This window comes from Lithobates pipiens, unplaced genomic scaffold (assembly GCF_037356315.1).
Source record: "Lithobates pipiens isolate NorthernLeopardFrog02 unplaced genomic scaffold, aLitPip1_a1.2 Scaffold_18, whole genome shotgun sequence".
Classification (NCBI taxonomy): Eukaryota; Metazoa; Chordata; class Amphibia; order Anura; family Ranidae; genus Lithobates; species Lithobates pipiens.
In genome coordinates, this window is record NW_027507758.1 from 113,486,624 (window position 1) to 113,514,252 (window position 27,629).

General features: G+C 41.6%; 1 protein-coding gene across 2 annotated transcripts in view; it reads left to right on the forward strand.

Moving 5' to 3' along the window:
* Window positions 1-27,629, forward strand: part of KIZ (kizuna centrosomal protein) — a 286,874-nt gene that overhangs the window by 185,379 nt on the left and 73,866 nt on the right. For both annotated transcript variants that reach the window (XM_077486023.1, XM_077486024.1), the window contains one exon: window positions 15,945-16,041. In XM_077486023.1, the coding sequence (XP_077342149.1) occupies window positions 15,945-16,041 (97 nt within the window). The remainder of the gene's footprint in view (window positions 1-15,944; window positions 16,042-27,629) is intronic.

The following is a 27,629-nucleotide window of genomic DNA, read 5'->3' on the forward strand; positions in this document are numbered from 1 at the left end:
AATTAAATTGTAATACATTAGTTAACATTTCTCTTTAATTTCCAAACTCATTATATACTGCTGGAGTGAAAATCGAATATGTTATTTATTATGGCATTGAGGTATGAACATGCACTACAAACCAATGTTAATTTATAAGTCAAATTTCAATTTAGTTTTAGTCTTAGGCCGCGTACACACGGGCGGACTGTTCGCCCAACTTTGTCCGCTGAACAGTGTTTGGGCGGACAGTCCGCTCGTGTGTGGGCTTTCAGCGGACAGTTTCAGCGGACAGTTGGACGGACAAGGTTTTTCGGAAATTCCGAAAAACTGTCCGCTGAAACCTTGTTTGAGCGAACAGTCCGCCCGTGTGTAGGCTTGTTCGTCAAACAAAGTTGCGCGCATGCTCAGAAAGGATTTTCACGCCGAAAGCTATAATGCAGTGTATAGGACGTCGTATTTTTCGTCCCGTCGTACGTGCCGTTCACGTCATCGCGCACGGTTTCAGCAAACTGTTCGTTCGTCGTGTGTGGCCATGTCCGTCCATGCTAATTTTGAGCGGACTGTTTGCCGAAACTGTTGGACGGACAAAGTTGGGCGAACAGTCCGCGCGTGTGTACGCGGCCTTAGTCTTTTGACTAAAATGCCATTTTAGTTTTAATCGTATTTTAGTCATCTCAGTTGATTTAGTGAACAATCATTTAGTTGACTAAAATGTTTTAGTCGACAAAATTACCACTGCACAGGGATAAAGTGGTTTAGTGGTCAAAAAGTTCCTTCCCCTAAGATAGTTTCAGTCCTTCACCTCACATCATTCTGTGCTGAATCTTTCTTTGTGATTCCTGATGTTGCTTGTCCCACCATCATCCAAGTTTGTTCTCAAGGATCAGGTTCCAATCTTTCATGTGAAGATGCTTCACTAGATCTGTGAGTTCTCCTTGGGCTTTGCAGCATCAAGCAACTGTTTGTTCAATTTTTAAGACTGAAACCTGGTCTTCTTTTCACAGGTTTTAACAGGTGGTCATTCAGGCCTCTTCTGATGCCAGGTTTGAGCTTAAAGTGGAAGTAAACTCGTTTCAGCCAAGGAAGCTGCCATCTTTGCCTCTGTTTAATCTTCAACTGCTATGGTGCTGCACATGTGATTTGTTATGACACCAGCCATTGGATGGTTTGATAGTTTGGCTGAGAGCACAGCCAATGTGCAGTTAGCATTCCCGGCATGCCTTTTTTTTTTAACTGTTTAAATCGATGGGTTTACTTCCACTTTAATGTGTATCTTTGAGCTGCAAGCAGTCCCCAGCTCAGTTGTTTTTTTCTGGGCCTGTTAGTGTTTTTTTGCTGTTGCCCATCCCTCAGTTGTACTGTTTTTGGATGTCCCAATAGTCTCTGAATTACTGTTTCCCTTAATGTACAAATAAGAAAGAAAATAGCAGTATAACTCTACAGTCTCTACAGACTCTACAGTCTATAACTCTACAGTCCAATGGACTCCAAGAAATGGCTTCTTCTGCAAGTAAAAAAACCTAATTATGTAGAACAGTAAATGATAGTCAGTATTGTATGTGCGGGTTAAAGGAAACAAAAAACACAAAAAAAAATTAGTATAGAGTTAGGCCCTTCTCACACTGGGACGGTTTTCAGGCGCCTGTGTAGCGCCTGAAAAGACCGGCCCCTTTCACTCCAGTGTGAAAGCCGCAGGGCTTTCACACTGGAGCGATGCGCTAGCAAGACGTTGAAAAAAGTCCTACTAGCTGCATCTTTGGAGCAGTGAAAGAGGTAAACCGCTCCTACCCATTGAAATCAATGGGGCAGCGCGACTGTACTGCCGGCAAAGCGCCGCTGCAGCGGCACTTTGTGGGCGGTTTTAACCCTTTTTTTGCCCGCTAGCGGGGGGTTAAAACTTCCCCGCTAGCGGCCGCAGACTGCCGCTAAAACAACGGTAAAGCACCGCTAAAAATAGCGGCGTTTTACTGCCGACGCCCACACCGTCCCAGTGTGAAAGGGGCCTTAGAATTGTGAGGAGAGGTCTTTTTCCAAACATATAGCTGACTTCCTAACCAGTAATCACATAGAAGAAAACTACCAACTGTTATTTAGGTGCTGCCTTTTGCTAGCTGTGGCTACTAACATAGAGAAGGCTGCACACCAAATTTGTAAATATAGCAAACATGTCATTTTCTGGTCAGGTGCGTGAATTTTATTAGCAACTTATTCACAAAACGGGCATACCTTTTTTCCTAAGGTTTTTTTGTCCTGCCACAGGAGATTAGTTTGTCTTCCTCCTCTTCTCTTCTGTACTCAGCAATGGGCAGGTCCTGAATGCTGCAAAGAACATGGTGCTCAGGTAATGACATGGCTCTGTTCCCCAGAGCTTTCTGCTGCGAGTCCATGGTGGCTTTGATTACAAGCTTCTATGGGGTGTACTCTTGATGCCCAGCGCTATTCAGCCCAGAAGAGGGGAGAGGAGACTAGTGAGTTTGCAGGAAAGAGGGGTTAAGGAAGGGTGACTGTTGCAATCAACTCACTTTTTTTTTTTTTTCCAAACACTGAGCTTATTATATTTAAATCAATCGGATAAGCTGGAGTTGGTCTTTAATTACATTGGAAAATTGTGTTTAACGACAGCAATGTATTCACACAATTGTATTTTGTGTGTTCAGGCCAGGAAATCTGATTATTTAATGCTCTTTGCACTTCTGAATTGCTCATTGCTTGCCTTAGTAAGTCATTTGTCTTTTGACTCTTGACCATTATTTTCTTAGTAAGTATAACTAGATTTTGTTTGTATCAAGTTTCATGCAGCTTGTTAAAAAATGTTGACGTTTCCTGAATTTTGTATTTCTTATGCCTTGTACACACGGTTGGAAATTCTGTCGGAAAAGGATTATATTGTCGGAAAATCCAATCGTGTGTGGGCTCTATCGGACTTTTTCTGACGGAAATTCCGCCGGAAAAAATTTGAGAGCAGGATCTCAAATTTTCAGACAAGAAAATTCGATCAGACCAAAGCTATAGGCTACTAGCCTCAACGTAGTCCCGTCGTAACGAACGAACATCATCACGTTCCGAACGATCGGATTTTCCGACTGTGTGTATGCAATACCAGTTTAGGACAAAATCCGTCTGAAAAAATCAGACGGATTTTGTTGTCGACCGTGTGTACAAGGCATTATTCTTTCTTTATTGTTTTACTTGTTAATATTTGTTATCGATGTTCTGTTACAGGATTAAAATTCCATACAAAAACCTGTATTGGGGCTTTGAAGGCCACCAAACGAATGGTCTAAAAATCTTCACTTTATTATATACAAATTTAGGAATAAATGTGAGCGATAAAAACATATTCCAGAACGTAACTAGCTAACCAAAATTATAATTTCACATATGTGGTACTCCTACTCTTAGCCCAGATCAGGCTTATAACATACAGTGCCTTGAAAAAGTATTCATACCCCTTGAAATTTTCCACATTTTGTCATGTTACAACCAAAATCGTAAATGTACTTTATTGGGATTTTATGTAATAGACCAACATAATTGTGAAGTGGAAGGAAAATGATAAATGTTTTTCAACATTATTTTACAACAATGCGAAAAGTGTGACGTGCATTTGTATTCAAGTCAATACTTTGTAGAACCACCTTTCTCTGCAATTAATTTTCTTTGCAAAATAACTCAAACTCTGTCAGATTGGATGGAGAGCATCTGTGAACTGCAATATTCAATTCTTGCCACAGATTCTCAATTGTATTTAGGTCTGGACTTTGACTGGGCCATTCTTACACATGAATATACTTTGATCTAAGCCATTCCATTGTAGCTCTGGCTGTATGTTTAGGGTTGTTGTCCTGCTGGAAGATGAACCTCCACCCCAGTCTCAAGTCTTTTGCAGACTCTCACATGTTTTCTTCAAAGATTGCCCTGTATTTGGTTTCATCCATCTTCCTATTGACTCTGGCCATCTTCCCTATCCCTGTTAAAGAAAAACATCACCACAACATGATGCTGCCCCCACCATGTTTTACGGTGGAGATGGCGTGTCCAGGGTGATGTGCAGTGTTAGTATTCTGCCACATAGCGTTTTGATTTTAGGCCAAAAAGTTACATTTTGGTCTCATCTGACCAGAGCACCTTCTTTCACGTTTGCTGTGTCCCCTACATTGCTTCTTGCAAACTGCAAAAGGGAATTGTTATGGCTTTCTTCTTGTAACTCTTTCATAAATGCCAGATTTGTATAGTGCATGACTAATAGTTGTCCTGTGGACAGATTCTCCCAACTGAGCTGTGGATCCCTGCAGCTCCTCCAGAGTTGCCATGGGCCCCTTGGCTGCTTTTCTGAATAATGTTCTCCTTGTCCAACCTGTTAGGTGGATGGACAATGTCTTGCTAGGTTTGCGGTTGTGCCATACTCTTTCCTTTTTCAATGACACAATGTGAGTGTCGCCTCAGGTTCACAGAAAATTACATTCGATAAAGGTACCCTCATCCAATTTCATAATTTAGAAAAATTGACTGATATGTTAATGCCCGAGCAGTTGCTTATCCCAGACCTGTCTGGTGTGTGCCTTGGCCTTTATGATGTTGTTTATGTACTAAGGTTCTCTAACAAACCTCCGAGGGCTTCACAGAACAGCCATATTTATACTGAGATTAAATTACACACAGGTGGACTCTCTTTACTGTTTAGGTGACTTCTGAAGGCAATTGGTTCCACTAGATTTTAGTTGGGGGTATCAGAGTAAAGGGGGCAAAATGCAAATGCACGCCACACTTTTATCAAATTTATTTGTAAACTATTTTTAGAACCATTTATCATGTTCCTTCCACTTCAGAATTATGTGCCACTTTGTGCTAGTCTATCACATAAAATCCCAATAAAATACGTGTATGTTTTTGGTTGTAACATGACAAAATGTGGAAAATTTCCAGGATTGTGAATATTTTTTCAAGGCACTGTATAACCACTATATTAGTGGTCATCTAGAAGTCCATTTGCTGGCTAACCCAACATGTTTTAAATTTTCCTTTTCTTATTTTCCCTCAGAGGTGAGGGCCTGTTACTCTGAAATAAACAAAAAAACTATTTTTCAGGATCCACTATTGCAACATGCTAAAACTCCAAAGTTGTCATCTGTACCGCACTTACCGTACATTCTCACATACATAATTATAAGCCATATTATACATGAATACCAGATGTCCTCTCCTTAGACTGAAGGGACCAAACCTAGGGCACACAAGGACCACACTGGCCACACGCACTCCTAGAAATAATATATAATTAAGAAGATATGTAAACACTAGAAAAACTCCTTTAAAGGAGGTCAGCTTATTATACCAAATGCTAGAAAAAGTTGGGAGTATATGATATTGCTACTTGATTTGTCCAGAAAACGTGCACAGTATGCGCACAGGAAAATGGTATCTGCCTGTGGACAGACATGTAGCTAAGATAAATAATTATGATTGAAGTCATAATTTAATGTGTGTTTTTTTACCAACTTGTATCCTTTGTATTTTTTGTTGTAATACGATTGTTGTTTACTATTTTTTGTAAACAGATGTCCTATGCTTGGCTTTGGTTGGGGGGCACTGCTCCCCATGTTCTGCTGCATAGTTGGATACTCCCGGAATGAAAAGCCCTCCTCCTCATGTCCCCTTGTGGACATATTGTATGTTCAGCCACAATAGTTTTTTTTTTACCCTTCCTCGCTAATGTTGGTCAGTTGACCCGGGGAGAGGCGAGGTTACCGTATCCTTGCTCACAATCTTCAGTGCTGCAATGGAGAACACAGCAACTGTGTTAGCGGCATCCCAGAGGTGATGTCTGCTTGGCATAATGGCGTCATTGCACCGTACTTGGCTTTGCTGCCAGAGATGCAGTAAACCACAGATACTGCATCATTTTGTCCCTCCACAGTGGAGGCTTAAAGGACCCTGGAACTTTTGAACTTTTTTATAAAATGAATGAAGTATGTTGTTCATTGGCAATTCTCTCCCCATTTGGGGATATATAAGGAGGTCTGGCCAGGCCTAAGAGGACAGACTAGGAATTGCTGAGAGACCTAGTCTATGAGCTTGCTTGTAGTTTTACAAACTTTAAGTTTGTAAGTATATAGGTTACATTAGTTAATTCAGGCCATTTCAGATGTTACAGCTGTTTTGGTCTCCCTTTTGTTAAATATCTGATGGGAAACATGTGACATCAGTGGATCTAAGTGGGAATCCAGCAGCGTGCCTCTTGCACCTGATGGGGATACCATTCTGGAAATACAAAAAATCTCTCACTATACATCTGGTGAATGCAACTAGAGCTTGCATTCCTTCACTCTGGTCACAGAGCCCCCGACCAAGGTCCTGTAGTACACCAAAGTCAATGATATCTTACATATGGAGGAATTAACTGCCACCCTGAATAATACTGAGAAAGTCTTTGAGGAGCATTGGGGGCAATGGAGATATTTCACCTGTACAGATGGTTACCTGCTGGCCGTGGCCCAACCTTCACTGGCTGCTGGTCAAGCTACCAGTTAGTTGCTTCTTGGCCTGGGCATAGTTGGCAGTGCCTGCTTACTGGAGGGTGAATCCCCCTTGTTTTCCTGTGCTTCCTCCTTACCCCTTCTTTCTCTTATTCTTGTCTGCTTCTCCCCTTGCTCCTGATTTCCTAATCCTGCTTTTCCTTTTAGACTAGATACTCCTTTTACAGCGGATTTCTCTGATCCGTGAATTGGTTTACAGCAATAAAGTGTTGCCGTTCTCCTTTGCTTGAACTATGACCAGAAGATTAAGTAAGCACTTTATGACAAGTCTAGATTAACCTCTTATCTTGGCTAGCTTGAGTATTGATATATGGCAAACCTTATCAGTCTTACGCTGCAGAATCACCAGCTATGAAGCCACTGTTGAAATCTGGGTTTGTAAATTATGATGCTTCCGTTTTGTGTTGTTTTAGTGTAAATTTTTATTTCTTTATCCTACATCACAGGACACAGAGCCATAGTAATTACTGTATGGGTTATATAGGCACCTTTAAGTGATGGACACTGGCACACCCTAGACTACCTCACGCCAGTGTCTTAGGTGTTGGTAACAAGTAAAGATGTGCTGTACTGAGCTTCACAGGAAACAGTCTCTTTTGAAAAAGATGTGGGGGGCGCAGTGGGAGGTCGGAGGAAGAAGGGGGCGGGGCCTTAGCATGGTGTCGGTGTGATTCAGCGTCCACAGTGCGGGCTGTGTAAAGCTATAAGGTGCACTTTTTGCAGGTGCATACAGCTGAAGGAGGGACACAGAGCAGACGGATGGCATGTGAGTGTGGGTGAGACAGGCATTTGTCAGGGATGTTTACTTAGCATCAGACTGAGCCGCGATGGCAGCGGCAGTTGCTGGACTATTTTGCTCAGCAGTGGGTGCATTTTCTGGTAGTACCTCTGCATTTAAGGAGGTACAAATACCCCAAAAAACAGGGGCTCAAAGCGATCTCCTTCAGGCTCTGAGGACCCTCCCTCTGCAACACCATCTCCCACTGAAAACCTAGGGAGGCTGGTCAGAGCGACCCATCTGGGTTGTCAGGGGCTGTAACTGCTTCTGGCATTTCAGCCCCTGTATATATTACTCAGGAGGTTTTTTCCTCAGCCATGATTGGATTGGAGGAAAGATTACCTGCTTTAATTGCATCTTCACAGAGTGAAAGAAAACACATTAGGTCCCCTTCTACCACCCAACACCCTCAAACAGAGGAACACTGGGAGGGGAAAGATTTTGCTCCCTCAGGGGACCGGGAAGAAATGGATGACTCCTCTTCCAAGGAATCAAGTGGGGAAGGACTACCTTCAGCTTCACAGGCTGAGAGATTGCTGGTGCCATCCCTTACTGAAATGGTCCGCTCCACATTTAAGTTACCAGTGACGGTTGAAAAGCCCACTTCTTGTTTGGATTCATTGAAGCCTCCTCAAGCTTTGCATGCTTTTCCTGTCCATTCATTGCTGGAAAAGCTTATATATTCTGAGTGGGATCACCCAGATGAGCATTTTTTCCCTCCCAAAAAGTTTTCAACACTTTATCCTATGGAGGAAAAATGTATAAAGATGTGGGGTATACCAGCAACTGACGCTGCTATATTCTCTGTACATAAAAGTTTGACCTGTCCTGTTGAAAATGCTCAAATGCTTAGGGATCCAACCGATAAAAAGTTAAAAACATTTTTTCTTTGGCAGGTTCAGTAGCTTAACCTGCAGTGGTGGCAATTGGAGTATGTCAATCCTTGAGAGACCACTTGAAACAGGTGCTTAAGGTTTTCCCTGAACAGCAGGCCCAGGATTTAGCCAAACTGCCAGGGGCTTTGTGTTGTGCAATGGAAGCAATCAGATTCTATTCTTCAAACTTATGCTTGGGTTGGTGCATATGCATAGAATCTTATGGTTGGAAAATTGGTCAGCCGAAGAGCCATGCAAAAAACTCCTGGCTGGGTTTCCTTTCTGCGGTGAAAGGCTGTTTGGGGATGATTTGGACAATTATATCCAAAAGATATCAAGTGGGAAAAGTACCAGTTTGCCAATTAAGAAAAGACATAAACGTCCCTCATTTAAACGGGCTCTTTCTCCAGTGCCAGGGGCATCAGCCTCCAGGCAGTCGGGATGGCCTCCACTGTCAGGTTCAAGAGGTAAACCTCAGAGTCAATCCCAGGGACAAAAGTAGTTCTGGGGGAGGAAACCTACAAGACAGAACGCTAAAGCCTCTTTATGAAAGGATGCCCCCGCTCGCTCGAGTGGGGGGAAGACTGCTACAGTTCTCAAGGGTCTGGCAGGAGGATTTTCAAGACTGTTCGGTGGCCTCCACAATAGCTCTAGGTTACAAACTAGAGTTCTAAGAATTCCCATCTCCCCGTTTCAGATCCAGAGAAAGAAAGACTCTCCTTCAAGCGTTAGACCGGCTTTTGTCACAGAAAGTGATCATGGTGGTTTCCATGGAAGAGCAGGGGTTGGGTTTTATTCAAACCTTTTCACGGTGGCAAAACCAAATGGAGATGTCAGACCCATGATGTCTCGAGGATCTAAACCGGTTCCTGAAAATTCGATCTTTTCGTATGGAATCAATCCAATCAGTAGTCTCCATCCTACAAGGAGAACTTCTGGCATCAATCGACATCAAGGATGCATACCTGCATGTACCTATTTTCTCATCAGAAATATCTGCTCTTCGAAGTGGAAAAATTTTATTTTCAGTTTGTAGCCCTGCCTGTCGGTTTAGCTACTGCACTTCGGGTGATTAAAAAGGTCCTAGCCCCTCCTCTGGCCAGATTAAAGGCCCAAGGTATAACTATTATAGCTTACCTAGACGACCTGCTCTTGATAGACTGGTCGGGAGTCCGCTTAGACCAAAGCTTGGTCACCTTAGTCAACGACCTGGAATACCTAGGTTGGGTCCCCAACCTAGAGAAATCTTTTTAAAGCCAGTAAGAAGACTAGAGTACTTGGGTCTAGTTATATATACAACCCAGAAGAGTTTTTTTTTTACCCCAGGCAAAGATCAGCGCCATAAAGTAGCTGGTTCAGGTGGTCAGGTCGAAGAAGGGTCCTTCTATTCACCTTTGCATGAGGTTGTTGGGAAAGATGGTGGCTTCATTCGAAGTGGTTCCCTATGCTCAGTTTCATTCAAGACTGCTGCAAAACAGTATCCTGTTTGCCTGGAACAAGAAAGTCCAGGCGCTAGATTTTCCGATGTGTTTGTTGCCAATAGTGCGCCTGAGCCTCAGTTGGTGATTGATACCTGAGAATCTGCGGAAAGGGAAATCCTTCTTACCAGTTACCTGGAAGGTGGTAAAAACAGATGCCAGCCTTTCGGGTTGGGGAGCAGTCCTGGATAAGACGACTGTCCAAGAGAAATGGTCCAGAACCGAAAGGACCTTTCCCATCAACATTCTATAGATTCGGGCAGCGTACCTAGCCCTAAAGGCCTGGACATTCAGGTTGCAGGGATGTCCTGTCAGGATCAAATTCGACAATGCCACAGCAGTGGCTTATATCAATCACCAAGGGGGCACCAGAAGTCGTGCAGCCCAGGGAGAGGTAAACCATATCCTAACCTGGGCAGAAAAGCATGTGCCGTGCATATCGGCAATCTTCATTCCAGGGGTAGAGAACTGGTAAGCGGACTACTTAAGTCGCCACCAGTTAGTCCCGGAGGAATGGTCCCTTCACCCTGACATCTTCATGGCTATATGCCAAAAATGGGGGATCCCAGACGTAGATCTGTTTGTGCCCCGCTTTAACAACAAAGTTGACAACTTTGTGTCTAGAACAAGGGATCCACTCGCATGCAGAACAGATGCGTTGGGATCAGTTCTCATTGATTTATGCATTTCCTCCTATTCTGCTGCCACCATGACTTCTTTGCAGGATCAAGCAGAAAAAGAAATTGGTGGTTCTTGTGGCCCCAGCGTGGCCCAGAAGATCTTGATATGTAAAAATAGTAAAGATGGCGGTAGGGGCCCCATGGACCCTACCACCACGTCCAGACCTGCTATCGCAGGGACCAGTGTTCCATCCTACCTTACAAATGCTAAATTTAATGGTTTGGCTATGAAACCCTTATTCTGAAGAATCATGGGCTTTCAGGCTCAGTGATATCGACCTTGATTAATGCAAAGAAGCCAGCTTTCAGAGTCATTTATTATAGAGTCTGGAAGGCATATGTTTCCTGGTGTGAATCCATGGCATGGCATCCCAGAAAGTATGCCATAGGTAGAATCCTTGCCTTTCTAGAATTGGGGTTAGAGATGAAGCTGGCCCTGAGTACTATCAAAGACCAGGTCTCGGCCTTATCAGTATTTTTTCAACGACCACTTGCTTCGCATTCTTTTTTCCGTAGCTTTATACAGGGGGTAACGCGGCTTAATCCACCAGTTAGGTCACTACTGAACCCTTGGGACTTGAATTTAGTTCTGTCGGCATTACAGAAACAGCCTTTTCAGCCAATACAATATATTCCCTTGTCCTTTTGACAAGGAAGATAGTTTTTCTGGTAGCCATATCTTCTGCAAGAAGGGTATCAGAATTGGCTGCTCTTTCTTGTAAAGAGCCATATTTAATTATTCATAAGGATAGAGGAGTATTGCGTCCTCATCCTAGCTTTCTGCCGAAGGTGGTTTCAGGTTTTCATCTAAACCAAGATATTGCTTTGCCTTCATTTTTTGCAGAACCCTGTTCTACGGAAGAAAAGTCACTACATTCTCTGGATGTAGTGAGAGCCGTCAAAATCTATTTGAAGGCGACTGCTCAGATTTGGAAAAACAGGTGTTTTGTTTGTGTTGCTGAAGGTCCTAGAAAAGGCAGCGTGGAAATCTGATATTGATAAGTGGATTCGGCAAGTAATTATTCAAGCTTATGGTTTGAAGAGGAAGAGGAAAGTTCCACCTTTTCAAATCAAAGCACACTCCACCAGGGCTGTTAGTGCTTCGTGGGCAGTGCATCACCAAATCTCCGTGGCTCAAATCTGCAAGGCCGCAACTTGGTCTTCAGTCCATACATTCACCAGATTTTATCAGGTGGATGTAAGAATTCATGAGGATATCGGAAACGAAAAATGAGGGATATCTCAATCACTTGGTGGTACAAGTGGCTATCCCAAACATATTTACTAGGTATAAAAGTGCCATCGTCCGCAATGAATATATGCAAAGAACAAAACTGAAGGGACTTATGGACTTTATAGGCACCAATACAGCGCAAATGTTTTATATTAAAATAATTTATTATTATCCAAAAAGCAATACAAAAACAGAAATGATTAAAAATCAGAGATAGATTTGGTGATCAGCACAAAATATATCATACTATAACTCATATAAATTATTTGATATAGTAGATTAGCCAACAGAGAGCCATTAAGAGTTAGCCCTTGTACACACGGTCGGAGATTCCGACAACCAAATCTTTTTGTCCGAAGATTTTGTCCGAAACTGTTGTATACACACGGTCGGACAAGGTTGTCAGAAAATCCAACGTGATGACGTTATTTCGTTACAAGGGGACTATGTTCACGCTAGTAGCCGATAGCTTTGGTGTAGGAATTTGATCTGAGCATCGTGGCACTTTGTCCGATCGGAATTCTCTACACATGATCGGAGTATGTCCGATCGGAGCATTTTGTCGGAAAATATTTCCCGCAAGTTGGAAAAGTTGGTCTGACAGATATTCCAGCGGAAACAGTCCGATGCAGACCACACACAGTCGGAATATCCGACAAAACGCTCCGATCAGACACATTCCGTTGGAATCTCCGACCGTATGTACAAGGGCTTAGAGTGTAGATATACATTCACAGCGACGGTATGCTGATATAGGGTCCCGTGTTCATGCCCGACATGTTTCGCGTCCCAACGAACGCTTCTTCTGGGGCGCAATAGGATTCTTAAAAGAAGAAAACTCCATCATCGAACAAGTTCTAATATAGTCATGCATAGTACATCTGTTATTTAAACCATAAAATACTAATGCATAGCAAACAATCAACATACAGTAAGGTGCGTGTCAAAAGACGATGTGAGCGTGCAACAACATAGACAATCCTATATGGGCACTGTGAGGGCATACACAATATAATAATTAAAAGGAGAGTTAAATTAAATTGACTTGATTGAAATAACCTAAGCAGAAATTACCCTCTGAGACACAGTGCTAAAAAGCGGGTGATGTGGCCTCTGGATCGCACAAGAAGTTACGTGGTTTGAGGATCAAGGCGATAAAAAGAACAAGTTGTGTAGCGTCTAAATCGTATAGGGAATACGTGGTTTGAAGATCGATAACTAGAAAAACATAATACATAATACTAGAATAAACCAGTATGTAGATAAAATTCCAGAAATTAGTGTAATGCATGATATGTATATCTATGCTATATAGTGGTATGATAATAACATAGGAGAAAGAGAGGCTCACCGGCATCTAGTAATCCATTGAGTAGATTTAATTATTAAAATGATCCAGTGTACTCAATTATATATGGATGTCACATCTCAATCCAAAAGGTAAGTATGGAAAATCTGCCCATAGGTGCATCCAGTAAAAAGAGGGCCAGATAGGGCTAAGAGTCTGGAGAGTATAAATATATATAAAGGGTTAACGATAAAAAACAGGGAAGCAGGATTGATAGTGAGTAAGAATGGTAGAGATCAGAGTGACTGGTCTACACAGAAAGATTACCTACTTTACAGCCAGGAAGCAGAGCGTGCATGTACCGCCGTCCAGAGGGAAGGTGTAAATGAAATACATCTCAAGGAGACTCTTGTACGCCGTCTCCATAAATGTGGATGCCCCACCCCCCTTCGTCCAATAGGTGAGCGGCCCGTGCTGACGTCGGGTGGGCCGGCCGGATGCTCCGACGTGTGTCGCATCCGCACCGCCCATTTCCCAAAGCGCCTGCGCAGGAATGCCAGACGCAGGGAATGAGGGGGAATGAAAAACACCGGCGGGGCGGGATCTCAGAGGCCGGTGTGGTGGAAGATGCATCGGCCTATGCAGGAGATCCAATATGTGTCAACAGGAGCCTGTGACGCACCGCGGCCGCACAGTACCCAGGACCGCCGTAGCGTGACACGCCCACATCGTCTCCTAAAGACGCGCATCATCAAATACAATACATTTAACACAAAAAATAAAAAATTTTTGGTTATATCGAGAGAGACTGTATTATACATAGTAATGGTATGTAATAAAGGAATACAATCTTGTGGACAATAGGGGATAAAAAAAGAAAAAAGAAACAAAAAAATACTGAAAAACAAAAACTGCATAAAGCAGGGAACATACATCACACATAACAAGAAAAAACAAGAGATTTATATATAGTTGGTTGCAAGAATACCCATTATTGTCAATATAGTTTTAGCATTAACCCTAGAGCAGGGTATAATACTTCAAAAAACAGAGGGAAAGAAAATGGAGCATAAGGTATAAAATTTATAAGAAGGGTCTATAAGAATGGGATTCATTAATACCTGGGGGAAAGATGGCATTTAATTTTTCAATCCATAAGGTTTCCTTTTTTAGGATACATTTGTCCCAGTCACCCTCCCCCCGTGGGTTTGGAGGGACTACGTCTAGTGCGATGAATGAAATGACTGAGGTGTCAAATTTATGATATAAATCAAGGTGTCTACTGATAGATGTTACCATTTTACCACCTGATGAAAAATACACGTGATCTTTTATCCGGGCCCGGAATTGTCTGATAGTCTTCCCTACATAGAAGGCGGAGCATTTACAGACCATAAGGTAAATGACTCCGCGTGTATCACAATCTGCAAAGAAATTTGGGGCAAAGCGCTCCCCATTGGGTAATATAAAGAACTGACCTGTTCGGATAAGAGGGCAAAAAGGACATTTGCCACATCTGTACATTCCACGAAGAGGCCGATTTGGAACTGTGTAGGTAAAATGACTAGAGGTTAACTGATCTCGTAAAGACAGTCTTCAGTCCATACATTCACCAGATTTTATCAGGTGGATGTAAGAATTCATGAGGATATCGCCTTTGGGCACAATGTGCTGCAGGCAGCAGTATAGGTCCTCAGGTCTGATTGCACCCTACTTTTGTTTGTGTCTCCCTCCCCTCAGATAGCATTGCTCTGGGACATCCCACATAGTAATTACTGAGGCTCTGTGTCCCGTGATGTACGATAAAGAAAATAGGATTTTTATAACGGCTTACCTGTAAAATCCTTTTCTTGGAGTACATCACGGGACACAGAGGTCCCTCCTCTCTTCTAATACACGTATATTGCTTTGCTACAAAACTGAGGTACTCCCAGTAAGGGGAGGGGTTATATAGGAAGCTAAACTTCCTGTCTAAGATGTGCCAGTGTCCATCACCTAAAGGTGCCTATATAACCCATACAGTAATTACTGTGGCTCTGTGTCCCATGATGTACTCCAATTAAAGGATTTTACAGTCCTACTGATCAGTTTTACATTTAGATGTTATATTTCTTTGTCTATTTTCATAAGATGACTGGCTGTAACATTAACACGTTCGTTATGTCTTATATGAGTAGTGCTATTGGCTATTGTCAGCTACGTTCTTCTCCAACTTTTTGTACTTTAGATTAGCCATTAATAAAAATGTAACTTAAAAAAAATATCTGATGGGATAATGAAGCAATAATGGGTACCACTAGGTTTTTCCAGTATAAAATAATAATGGGCGACTATTATATGTATGCTTAATGTTTTCTAGAACAATCAAGTATCATTATCATATACTCCCAATTGTTTCTAGCATTGGGTACTTATAATAAGCTTATCTCCTTTTAAAGGAGTTATTCTGGTATTTATACATCAACTTATTTACATCATATTATTCCCAGGGGTGTGGGTGGCCATGTGGTTCTTGTGTGGCCATGGTATGGCTGGCAGGAGAGACAGCTTTCCCTACAGTCTAAAGAGAGGAAGTCTGGTATTTGTGCATTATATGGCTATTGTAATTATATGTGTATGGGAATGTAAGTGCTGTACAGATGAAAACTCTGGAGTTTTAGCACAAGTTTTGATAGTGGATCTTGAAATTTTTAATTTATTTCAGTGTGGTATGCCCTCATCCCTGAGGAAGAATAAGAAAAAAAGAAATGTAAAATGTGTTGGTTTAGCCAGCAAATGAACTTCTAGATGATCACAAATATAGCGGTTATATGTTATAAGCCTGATCTGGGTTAAGAATGGGAGTACTACATATGTGAAATTATAAGCTTGGTTTGCCAGTTACATTCTGAAACTTGTTCCACAGCATATGCTGTTTTTATCGTTCACATTTATTAATCTTATATTTGTATATAATAAAGTGAAGATTTTTAGACAATTAGTTTGTTTGCCTTCAAAGTCCAAGGAGGGTTTGTTTTTCTATGGAATTCTAATATTGTAAGGGTGGTGGCAACCTCTGTCCACACTTTAAATCAACTTTCTATTTTGTTACAGGATTAACATCTGCCAATATACATTTCACAAGAAAACCAACAAGCAATCAAATCTCGGAGGCAACCATTTCATCTAGCGAGTCAAGCCCAGAACATAGGTAAATAAAGCTTGCACAATGAAATATCAAAAGGCATTATTGCTTTAAAGTGTACCTGTAATTTTGTGATGAATGTCTAAACTAACAGTACTGCAGAAGTCCAGACACCTTGTGATCCCAGTACATATATATTTGTGTAAATATTCCTGTGGAGCTGTCTGTATACAAGGGATTTCTGGCCAAAGTGCCATTAAGCCTGACCCCACAGCACTCAACAGTTCAGGGCCCAAATCCCTGTTAGCCACTAAAGTTTTTCCATTGAACTGTGAATGGAAGCGGGCTAGCCCTAATGTTGACTTGGGCAGTAGTCAAGGCCTAGCCTTTACTGGCACTATAAGACACTCTTTAATAGTTAAAAGTAAAAAATGCAGTTGAGTATTTATAGTTAAAATGTAAAATCATATATTCATTTCCACCCTGTATTTTAATTCTTTCTAGCCTACTCATATTTAATCTGAATTATCATGAAGTTTCTAAACTTTTTGTGGAGTCTCGTACATTTACGTCCTTGAATTCTGTGACATATTCACTATGCTATGTGAGTAAGCACTGTTGTGTCACACATTTCTCGGAGACTGCAGTCTGAGCTACATGAGCTTCTGAGGAGAACACATACAGTGCTCAGCATAAATGATTACAACCCTTTTTAAAAGTAAGATTTTAATCAATATTTCAATAAACAGAAGAACAATTTCCAAAATTTTGACAAAACTAAGTTATATAGAACATTTGTTTAGCTCATTACATGAAAGTAAGGTTAATAATATCATTTAGATTGCAAAATCTTCAGTTTTAATCAAATTAGTGAATGCAAAAAATGAATACACCCTACAACAAAAATGACTACATCTACTACGTATTTTGTATGACTGCCATGATTTGTAAGGACAGCACCAAGTCTTCTGGGCCTGGAATGAACAAGTTGGCGACAGATTGCAACAGCTATCTTTCCCATTCTTCAAGAACAACCACTTTTAGAGCCTAGATGGTGGATGGAGAGCGATTCCCAACTTGTCTCATTAGAATTCCTCATAGGTGTTCCATTGGGTTCAGATCAGGTGACATACTTGGCCACTGAATCACTTTCACCCTGTTCTTCAGAAATGCAACAGTGGCCTTAGATGTTTGTTTTGGGTCATTGTCAAGATGGAAAAGTGCATGACGATCAAGGGCACGAAGTGATGGTAGCATCTTCTCTTTCAATATAGAGCAGTACATCTGTGAATCCATGATACCATCAATGAAATGCAGCTCCCCAACACCAGCAGCATTCATGTAGCCCCACAGAAGGACACCACCATGCATTTTTCTTTGTACTCTTTACCTTTTGCAACGCCATACAGTTTTGAAGCCATCAGTTCCAAAAAAAAATCTTAGTCTCGTCACTCCAGAATACAGAGTCCCAGTTGTCTTCTTCTTTTTCAGCATGGACCCGGGCTAATTATTGGCAGGCTACTTCTTTAGCTAAATGCAGTGAACTTTCATGTTGATTTTGTTCAACCCTTCTCATCAAAAGACTCTCCTGTCGAGGTTAACTGCTGTGGATGGCCTGTATGTCTCTGAGATGGTTGCAGTTCCATCTTTGTTAAATTTTTGTATCACTTTAGATACAGTATTCTGACTGATAAGTAAAGGTTTGCTGATCTTCTTGTAGCCTTCACCTTTCTTGTGTAAAGAATTTGTTCTTTCTCGGGCCTTGTTACATTTCTCCTCCAAGTGGTGCCATTGCTGGCATGAAATGTGAAGAGGTTTTCTTTGTTAAGTAACACCCTTCTATAATTATCTGTCTACTGGACACCTGTTTAATGAATGATTAGACTCACCTGTAGTTGAATTCTTGTTAATTAGGATTTTGATGTCTAAAATCTAGCTTTGCTCCTAAGACTTTCATTGGGGTGTATTCATTTTTGCAACATGGTCTTGAATGAATTTGTTACAAAAATACTTTTTTTGTGTGTACAAATTATCAAATTCTGGTTGCAATCAATGTCCTGCATTTGTGGGAGTATTTTGTAGTATAATGTCCTATAGAAAATGTTGATTCTGAAAGAAAAGTAAAGGTTTTCTGACAAATCTGTTGGGGTGTACTCATTTATGCTGAGCACTGTATCTCTTTTGTCCCCTTCTACCCCTTCCAACCCTGCTATGAACAGTCAACATTTGTGTCTCTATGGCAGTCTGTTGTTGTCCAGATACCTATCCAGTCCTGTCCCCTGGTCATAACAATGACATCACCAGGAGAGTGTGAAAGCTTCTCTGTCCTGTAGATGAGCACCGATTACAACTGCTGGTCAAACAAGACATTTATAGTGTTCTCTTTGCATTGCAATTTCAGCAGTTTATTGGTATGTATCACTTATCAAGTACTCTTCTAAAACCAAATCTGCATTTAATTAAAAAGAATCTCAGTGAATGTCAACCTCAGTGTTTATCTCCCTTTTGTATGGTTTCTCTCAGAATACCTAAATTTGCCATCTCCAGAGGTTTATTTTCAGTCCATGGTCCTCAATAGATCCAGTCACACGTTGGTTAATGCAAGATTCGTCATAGTTACATAGTTACATTTTTTATAACAATTTTATTATTTAGTCTTGTTTTAAATTTTGCAGACTTACCTATGAGACATTTATATTTAACCTCTTTATGCTTTACATTTCAACCTAGAGTCAAAGGGAGCCCTTAGTGGAAAGGGGATCACCTGGCTGTCTGACTTCATGTTGATAACGTGCTGTGTTCCTGCTCCAGAATGTGCATAACAGTATAAAAAAACACAATTACATAGTTGTGAGGAATCTTCAATTATATTGTTGAGAGGAATGCTATGCACACCGATAAATAGGGAAACCGTTTGTGTTATCAGCATGATTAGTAAAGAAAGAAAAAGGCTTAAAGTGGTTGTAAAGCTTAAAGGTTTTATATTTTAATGCATTCTCTCCCCAATACTTACCTACACTCGATCATGATCCAGTGCTGTGCCTAAAAACCAGAAACACTGCTCTCTCCTCGGGACTTAGGCAACAGAGGAAGCAATTGTCTCCTGCTGCTGTCAATCAAAACCAGAGAGGAGAGAGCAGGGATGGGGCCGAGTCACTCTGTGTCTATAGATACACACAGCCCAGCTTTGCGAGAGAGCCCACAACATCTGCCCTCATAGCAATTGATTTTCTATGGGGGCAGATGTAAAAGAGGAGGAGCTGAAATCACCAGTGGGGGATCCCAGAAGAGCGGGTTCAGGGCTGTTGTGTGCAAAATCATTGCACAGAGCAGGTAAATGCACATTCTCCAAAAAAAAAAAAAATACAGGAACACTTTGAAAACACATCAGATCTCAATGAGGAAAAATATCATGCTGGATATCTATAATGATATGGACTGGGTAATATGTTAGGCATGAAAGGATGCCACATCGCTTGATGGAAATGAAAATTATCAACCTACAGAGGGCTGAATTCACAGACACCCTGAAAATCAAAGTGAAAAAAATAATGCAGCAGGCTAGTCCATTTTGCCAAAATTTCATTGTGGCAACTCAAAATGGTATGCAGTAGTTTGTATGGCCCCTGCGTGCTTGTATGCATGCCTGACATGGGGACAAGGTGCTTTGGGGTGCCATGTTGAGGGCATGTGGCCTGGTATGTTTCAGGCTGCATGCTCAGATAATAGTCTGGTATGGATTTTGGGGAGGCCCCCCACACCATGTTTTTTTTCTGAATTTTCTATTGCCGGCATTCTTTTGTTTACATTAATCTGTCAGCGGAGAAGCCCGTTAACAGCTGATGAGTCATCAGTCGTTAACCACTTGAGACCCGCGCTATAGCCGAATGATGGCTACAGCGCGGATCTCCTTTGCCGGGACTACGTCTATGAGACTCGCCTAATCACCGATCCGTGCCTTATCACGTGATCAGCTGTCAGCCAATGACAGCTGATCATGTGATATAACGGAGCCGGTAATCGGCAATTATTCCTCCTCGCGCTGACATCAGTCCCGATCACGGCCAGCCCTGCCAGTGCCCACCTGCCCCCTCATAACTATACATAATAAAAAATTAGTGCCCCCCGTCAGTGCCACCCAGCAGTGCCCACAGTGCCACCCAGCAGTGCCCACAGTGCCACCCAGCAGTGCCCACAATCTGCCTCAACAAAGGTGCTGCACCCCAGTGCCACATATCCGTGCCCATCAGTGTCATCTACCAGTGCCCAGCAGTGCCGCCCATCAGTGCCCAGCAGTGCCACCTATCAGAGCCACCTATCAGTGCCACCTATCAGTGCCCATCAGTCCCATCTATCAGTGGTACCTATCAGTGCCCATCCGTGCCACCCATCCGTGCCACCCATCTGTGCCACCCATCCGTGCCATCTTATCTGTGCCCATCTTTGCCCATCAGTGCCGTCTTATCTGTGCCCATCGGTGCCGCCTTATCTGTGCCTATTAGTGCCGCCTTAACTATGCCTATCAGTGCCCACCAGTGCAGCCTATCAGTGCCCACCAATGCAGCCCATCAGTGCCCACCAGTGCAGCCTATCAGTGCCGCCTCAGCAGCGCACTTCAATGAAGGAGAAAAATGACCTGTTTGCAAAATTTTATAACAAACTATTAAACATGATTTTTTTTTTTTTTGCATCTTTTTTTGTTTAGCAAAAAATAAAACTCCCAGCTGTGATTAAATACCACCAAAAGAAAGCTCTATTTGTGGGAAAAAAATGATAAAAATTTCATTTGGGTACAGTGTTGTATGCCCGCGCAATTGTCATTCAAAGTGCATCAGCGCTGAAAGCTGAAAATTGGTCTGGGACTGAGGGGGGTTTAAGTGCCCAGTAAGCAAGTGGTTAAAGATGCGCGGCTAGCTTCCCTGCCCGCTCCTTAACAACCAGCTATTCTTCACAGAGAATTTGGAGACAGTCAATCATTTTAAATCGGAATCATTCAGAAAATTTGGAATTAGTTAGAAAAACGAATATACAAAATTAAGTTCAACAAATTTCAACTAAATTTGTTACCATTTCATTTGGAGATTCAGATGCATCCAAATCTCTGAATAACCAAAAATTTGTCCGAATTTATATTTGGCCCAAAGTGAATTGAGTATGTCTACCTTACTCTTCAGGCGACAATGGTCTCACCAGATAGAAAGTCAAAGATCTCCAACGGCAGCCAGACTGATATAAAAAAAAAAATGTTTTTTTTTTTTTTAGTAGGGGAGAGATAGAACCCCAGTCCTTTTTGGTTACTGGATTTATGTGTATGAGGAAATGGATCTTTTTTTGTTAAAGTGTCACTAAACCCGCATCATAAAAAACTATCAATAAATGGTGTATTACATGCTGTTCATACTCGCTCAGTCACTATGGGATTCATTATGTGTATTCTGCAAAAAATCTGGCTGATCCTGCTACTCTATCTCCACGGTCTGTTCATGTCCCCAATTCAGCCAGGGATTTTGCAGCTGTGGTAGCAATGCTGCACAGCTGTGGTGGCAACTCTACACATGCTCAGTGCTTTCAGTGAGTTTTTATTCTGAGTATTTCCTCCCTATCACATCCGAGTAGCCCATGTGACTATAGAGTCACACATGTGGGCGTATACACAGTGGTAAATGACAACTCACTCCCTCCTTCCTTTTCCATGCCCACTAACCAGCTAAACACAAGTAGTTTAATACTACATGTAGATTAATGGTGGCTTCACCTCCCTCTTATTCTAAGACACAGGCTGGAGGTGCATGACACAGGCTGTGACGGGCAGAAATCTGCCCAAACCGTTATTTCCACAAAATAATAAAGATTTGATTTCAAATGTATCTTTGTATGCCAATTTAAAACAGTTTACTGATATTAATTATTTAGCTTTATTCTGTATTCCAAAGGCTGTTTTTTTTTACTTTGAACATGTGACCAGCAGCAGAGGAGTAGAAGCTCCTCCTGCTTATGTATCCCTGCAGACAGGCTGGGAAAGATAATATGGCAGCTGTATATCGATTAGGAAAAGGTTACTTCAAATGTTTTTTTATTATTATTTTTTTTATTTATTATTATTATTATTAAAATAATTACAGTGCCATCATCCACATACAGAAATAGGTACAATGTAAATTAAACAGCATGTGTTTAGCATCACTTTAAAGTCCCATGTTATAGGAATAAAATTTCATTTATAGAGCTCACTATCCCTTGTTAGGCTGTTGTCATGAGACAAGGTGCACCCAAAAAAGAGTTCCAAAATAGGATGCAAAGGTTGAAGGTACAATCAGAGCACCATACCAATTGTCATAGACTCTAGAAGTGTGTATATTTCATATTAGGGTTGTATAAAGTCTCCAACGCGTGTTAGTGACTTTAGCAAACTCAAATCCATACTGTGCTAATAGCCACAAAGTTATTGCTCCTGACTAGTGCCAATAGCATCGTAAATTTCATTAAAATGGAGTTTCGTTTTGGATGGAGTGGAGAAGGATTAGCGCATCTGTCAGTTCCTATAGCTGTGTGTGCCGCCGTTTGGGAGTTTCACCCTCTCTATTTGGCCTGTTTAGCATTATGATTGTAAGTGAAAGTAAAAGAAAATCACAAATTTTGGGTCGTACCCAGAAAGAGGGGAAATCTTCTTATGGAGAGACTTTCTCATAGCTTAGCAGCCCCCAAGAGATTTCCTTAATTTGCAGGAATTTCCTCTTCCTGCTTTGGCTATGGGACAGGAAGTGAAGGGAAATCTCCCCAATAGGCACAGATGGCAAAAAATAAACCAACAGGGGTTATAACCCTCTCTTACTCTATCCAAAATGAAGAAAAAAAATGCCTATAGTTTAGTTCTACTTTAAGTCGAATAATTTCAAGTCCATTTAGTTTCTATGTCCTGATAAAAGAGAAAAGCTATTTTATTTGACCCTTATATAAAATAAAATAAAATTATCCTGGACTCAACGGCCATTGGTGTGGGGCTCTAATTGCAGCTTTAACATTTTTATATTGCTATCTGCCTCCCTACAGATATCCCCCAATTCCAGTCAGTGGAAACCCTTATTATTGGGACAGGAAGTGAAGGGAAATCTCTCTAAAGCTGTCCATACACCATAAAATTTTCTTATTACATTTTCTTTAGATTTACCTTCAACTACAGAGCATACAAATTGAGTGTTTAGGCTTGACCTTATATCATATTATGTGGTTTTGTTAAATCTAAAGGAATGTTGTACAAGAAAATAGTTTAATGTATGGCCAGCCAAACAGAGTCCTGTATTACAGAGTCAGCTTACTGTCGGCTGTCTCTTCTCTCTCCGGCTCACGGGCTGCAGTGGGTGGGGCCAAGCCCTCCCACTGATGTTGTCAGCTGGGGAGGAGGGGGAGAGAGAAAGCCGACAATCAGCTGAGTGCTGGGAGCCATGCTCATATAGTTACAATCAAGTTGATCTTTTACAGAACACAGGCACAGGGACAATTATTACAGCGAATGTGAGTATTTATGAGATTATGAGAGCAGCAGGAGCGGAGCGCACGTGCGTGGGGTAGGGGGGGGGGGTTGGTGCACTGGTACGAACAGAGACAGGCAGAGAGTGGAGGGGGAGAAGGACACAGGGGACAGATAACAGGCTGTGGATGACAGAATCACACAAACACAGGGCTCAGCAGCCATGATTATTGTGGTCAGTTTGCAGAGGGGAGGGTGAATCCAGACAGGATCAGCCAGGTATTTCAGGTGATACAGGAGTCCAAATGACACGGCACAAGCACTGTGCTGTATAACATGCTTTAAGGGAACGGGATCTTTATTTTATTGGGTTAATAAATGTGAAAGGGGTTCTTATCCTTTCCCCACTCCATCCCAAGAAAAAATGTTTTGGCTGGACATTTTAAAGACACACTTTAAATGCCTTAGCTATGCTGTCTGTCAAAACAAAGTACTGAAACAGATAGTCACAGACATATTTTGAAGGGTGTCAGTTACTGATAAAAAAGAAAGTAGATAACAAGTTTCAGTTATTTGTACCTAGCTAGTTGAGCAGTTCTTAAATATTTTTATTATTTTATTATTTTCTATTTGCACTTATATTAATTTCCTGGCAAAACACACTTTGGTTTTTAAATGTTTCAATTGGTTATTTTGCGCTGACCTTGGCTCTTTCCTTGTTAACTAAATGTAAAATCTCTGGTTAACTATGAATGCTTTTGCTGCATGTTTTCATGAAGCCCAGGTATTGTTGTGCAGCTGTTGTATTCTCATTTTAAGACTCAATTGACATCGCAGTGAACCTCAAATTAGCGTGTACAGCTGCTCTCCATAGGGCTACTTAGAGACCAGACAATGGCAGTTGTCAGGCAGAATGCTGACATAATGGAGCAAGGGTCTTGAAGAAATAAAGTGGCACATTTCTTCTTGTTAATATTGACAGCATGTAAACCGAGCCTTACTCAGTGCATATTTTATGTTTTATTCCCAACCCGACATATGATTCTTTCTTCTAAATGTCCAATCTGCCGAATCCACTGTTAATGTATTGAATTATACACACCCTTATGTAATTCAACAATGTGAAAGTATATTGTGAAATGGGACAAAAACATACATTAATTTAGAACACTGCTATATTATAATACAAAAATAGTAAAAATGGAACCAAATCACAGTGACTTTGTGATTGGCACTCCTGCCTAGCGGCATCTAGGTCCTCCGTTCCAATCCTATCTAGGACCAGATTTTGCTGTAAGTACCCCAACTTCCTCCCACATTCCAAAGACATGCTGGTAGGTTAAAGAGTTAAAGGAGCTTTAAATCCAAAAACAAACGTTTATTATTTTGCCGCTTACCAATTCCGAGATGTGATGGTGGCTGCATTATTTTCTTTTTTGGGCCTCATTTCCTTTTTCAACTGGTGACCCAGCCAGTATGTCTGTTGTTTTTTATTTATTTATTTATTTGTTTATTTAAAGAAGAGCTCTCTTCTAGATGCGCCAGTTTACAGGGATGAGAAAAAACATTTAACACTGGCAGGTGTGCTTACAATGATCAGTTATTTTTTTCATCCCTAAATCCCTTTCATCCCTAAATCCCGCTACAAATCCAAGGGAGAACGTAGATTCGCAGTCCAAGGACCTCGGCTATGGAACGCTCTACCCATGGAAGAAAACCATTGGACCTTCAGGAAAAAACTCAAGACCCACCTCTTCTAACAAGCAGGAAGCACAGGACGGATCAAGCACCTTGAGGCAATTCAGTTCACACTTGCAGCGCCATACAAGTCTTTCATTCATTTATTCAAAAGGAAGGATATAACCCCCCCCCCACAGACTGATAATGCTTATTTATTATAGCGATCTCCCCTGCCGTGTTTTGACAGGCGGGCCAGCCTTCCCACCAGAAAACTCGGATCAGCTCTCTCCACCATTGGCGGATGCTGGTTTTTCAGCATGGTCGGCTGACAGAAGGCAACCAAACGACAGGCCTCTGACAGACAGGGTGGCATATACACAGGCTGAATGTCAGCCATTATTTTATTTTTTTTGGACTGGCTGATGTCTCCCGACATTCAGCCCTTGCGTAATACCGAAGGTGTATTACTGGGCAGGTGAGAACATAGAGAAGCAAGCCTCCACATCTATGGATTGGTAAGCTGCAATAGATTACGTTTTAGTGTTTGATTTAATACCACTTTCAAAAACAAGGGTGTATCATGCTTTACTCTAGGTGCAACAACATATATATAGGACCTCACAAAGTGGTCCAAACTTTTTTTTTTTTTTTTTTTATTTAGTTTTATACAACACATATTAAACAAGCCACACAGTGTGGGCAACAACCGGCCACAAAATTGCCGGTACATTACAAAAAAATTAAATATCATAAACGTTATCACATAAACTTGTGACGCATCCCCCCTAGCTTTGCCCAGACAGGTACACAAACATACCTACCTCTAGCCGGAGGCGGTCTACCATAACTCAAGGAAACAGTCCCATGACTCCCCATGTGTTCTATCAAATACCCTCCGTGGATGGCTACCCTTAAAGGGTAAGTTCACCTTTACAGAAAAATCTGTAAAGTGAACTCACACATTAGAGCTGCACGATTAATCGTTAATAATCGCAATCTTAACAAAGCATTTTCCCAATTCTATGCAGAGTTCTCTGCTCAAGTCGACAGCTTGTCAAAAAAACAGGCAATCTGCCAAGTTTCACACCATTCCTCAGCTGCTGGACTAACTATAAACATTGTTAGAACTTGTTCTTTAGATCGAAGGAATGAACTTCGGTCTGTAAATGAGGAAAGTTTAACCACTTAAAGATTAAGCCTTTTTCTAATGCCCCGTACACACAAGAGGATTTTCCGTCGGAAAAAACTTGGATGCTTTTTCTGACGGAATTCCGCTCAAGCTTGTCTTGCATAAACACGGTCACACAAAAGTTCTCTGAACTTTCGAACGTCAAGAACGCGATGACGTACAACACTACGAGGAGCCTAGAAAGTTCAATGCTTCCTAGCATGTGTCAAATTGTTTCCGAGCATGCGTAAGAATTTTGCACAGATGATCAGAACTTTTTCCGACTGAAAAATAGAGAACCTGCTATCAGTCTTTTGCTGGCTGGAATTCTGCCAGCAAAAGTCCAATGGAGCATGCACAGGGTCGGAATTTCTGACCAAAAGTTCACATCCGACTTTTGCTGGTAGAATTTCTGATCATATGTATGGGGCTTTATACTTGTTGGTTTCAAGTTAAAATAATTATTTTTTGCTAGAAAATTACTTAGAACCCCCAAGCATTATATATAGATTTTTTTAGCAGAGACCCTTGAGAATAAAATGGCCGTTGTTGCAATATTTTATGTCACACTATATTTTCACCGCTGTCTTTCAAATGCAATGTTTTTGGAAATTAAAAAAAAAACCGAAACAGTAAAGTTAGCCCAATTTTTTTGTATAATGCGAAGGATGATGTGACGTCGTGAGAATCGTGATCTTTAGTCTAAGCATTTTTCCCCATTTTTCCCAGAATCGTGTAGCTCTAACGCACAAGAACTTTAATGACCTCCCAGTCTTAGTCCATAGGGCTCAATATTGAGTTGGGCCACCCCTTGCAGCTATAACCGCTTCAACTCTTCTGGGAAGGCTGTCCACAAGGTTTATGAGTGTGTCTATGGGAATGTTTGACCATTCTTCCAGAAGCGCATTTGAGGTCAGGCATTGATGTTGGATGAGAAGGCCTAGCTTGCAGTCTCCGCTCTAATTCATCCCAAAGGTCTTCTATTGGGTTCAGGTCAGGACTCTGTGCAGACCAGTCAAGTTCCTCCACCCCAAACTCATCCATGTCTTTATGGACCTTGTTTTGTGCACTGCTCCAAATCATTTGGTGGAGGGGGGATTATGGTGTGGGGTTGTTTTTCAACCCCCACTAAGGGGCTTGGCCACTTATGCCGCGTACACACGTAGCGGACTGTCCGGCGGACTTAGTCTGGCGGACTTCCCGCCAGACTGTCCGTTAGACTTTCCGAACGGTCTACTTGCCCACACACGGCACTTTTTCAGCGGACTAATACGCCGTACTAAGTCCGCCGTACTATCCTCCCTACTTTTGAAATGAACGGACTCGCCCACACACGCG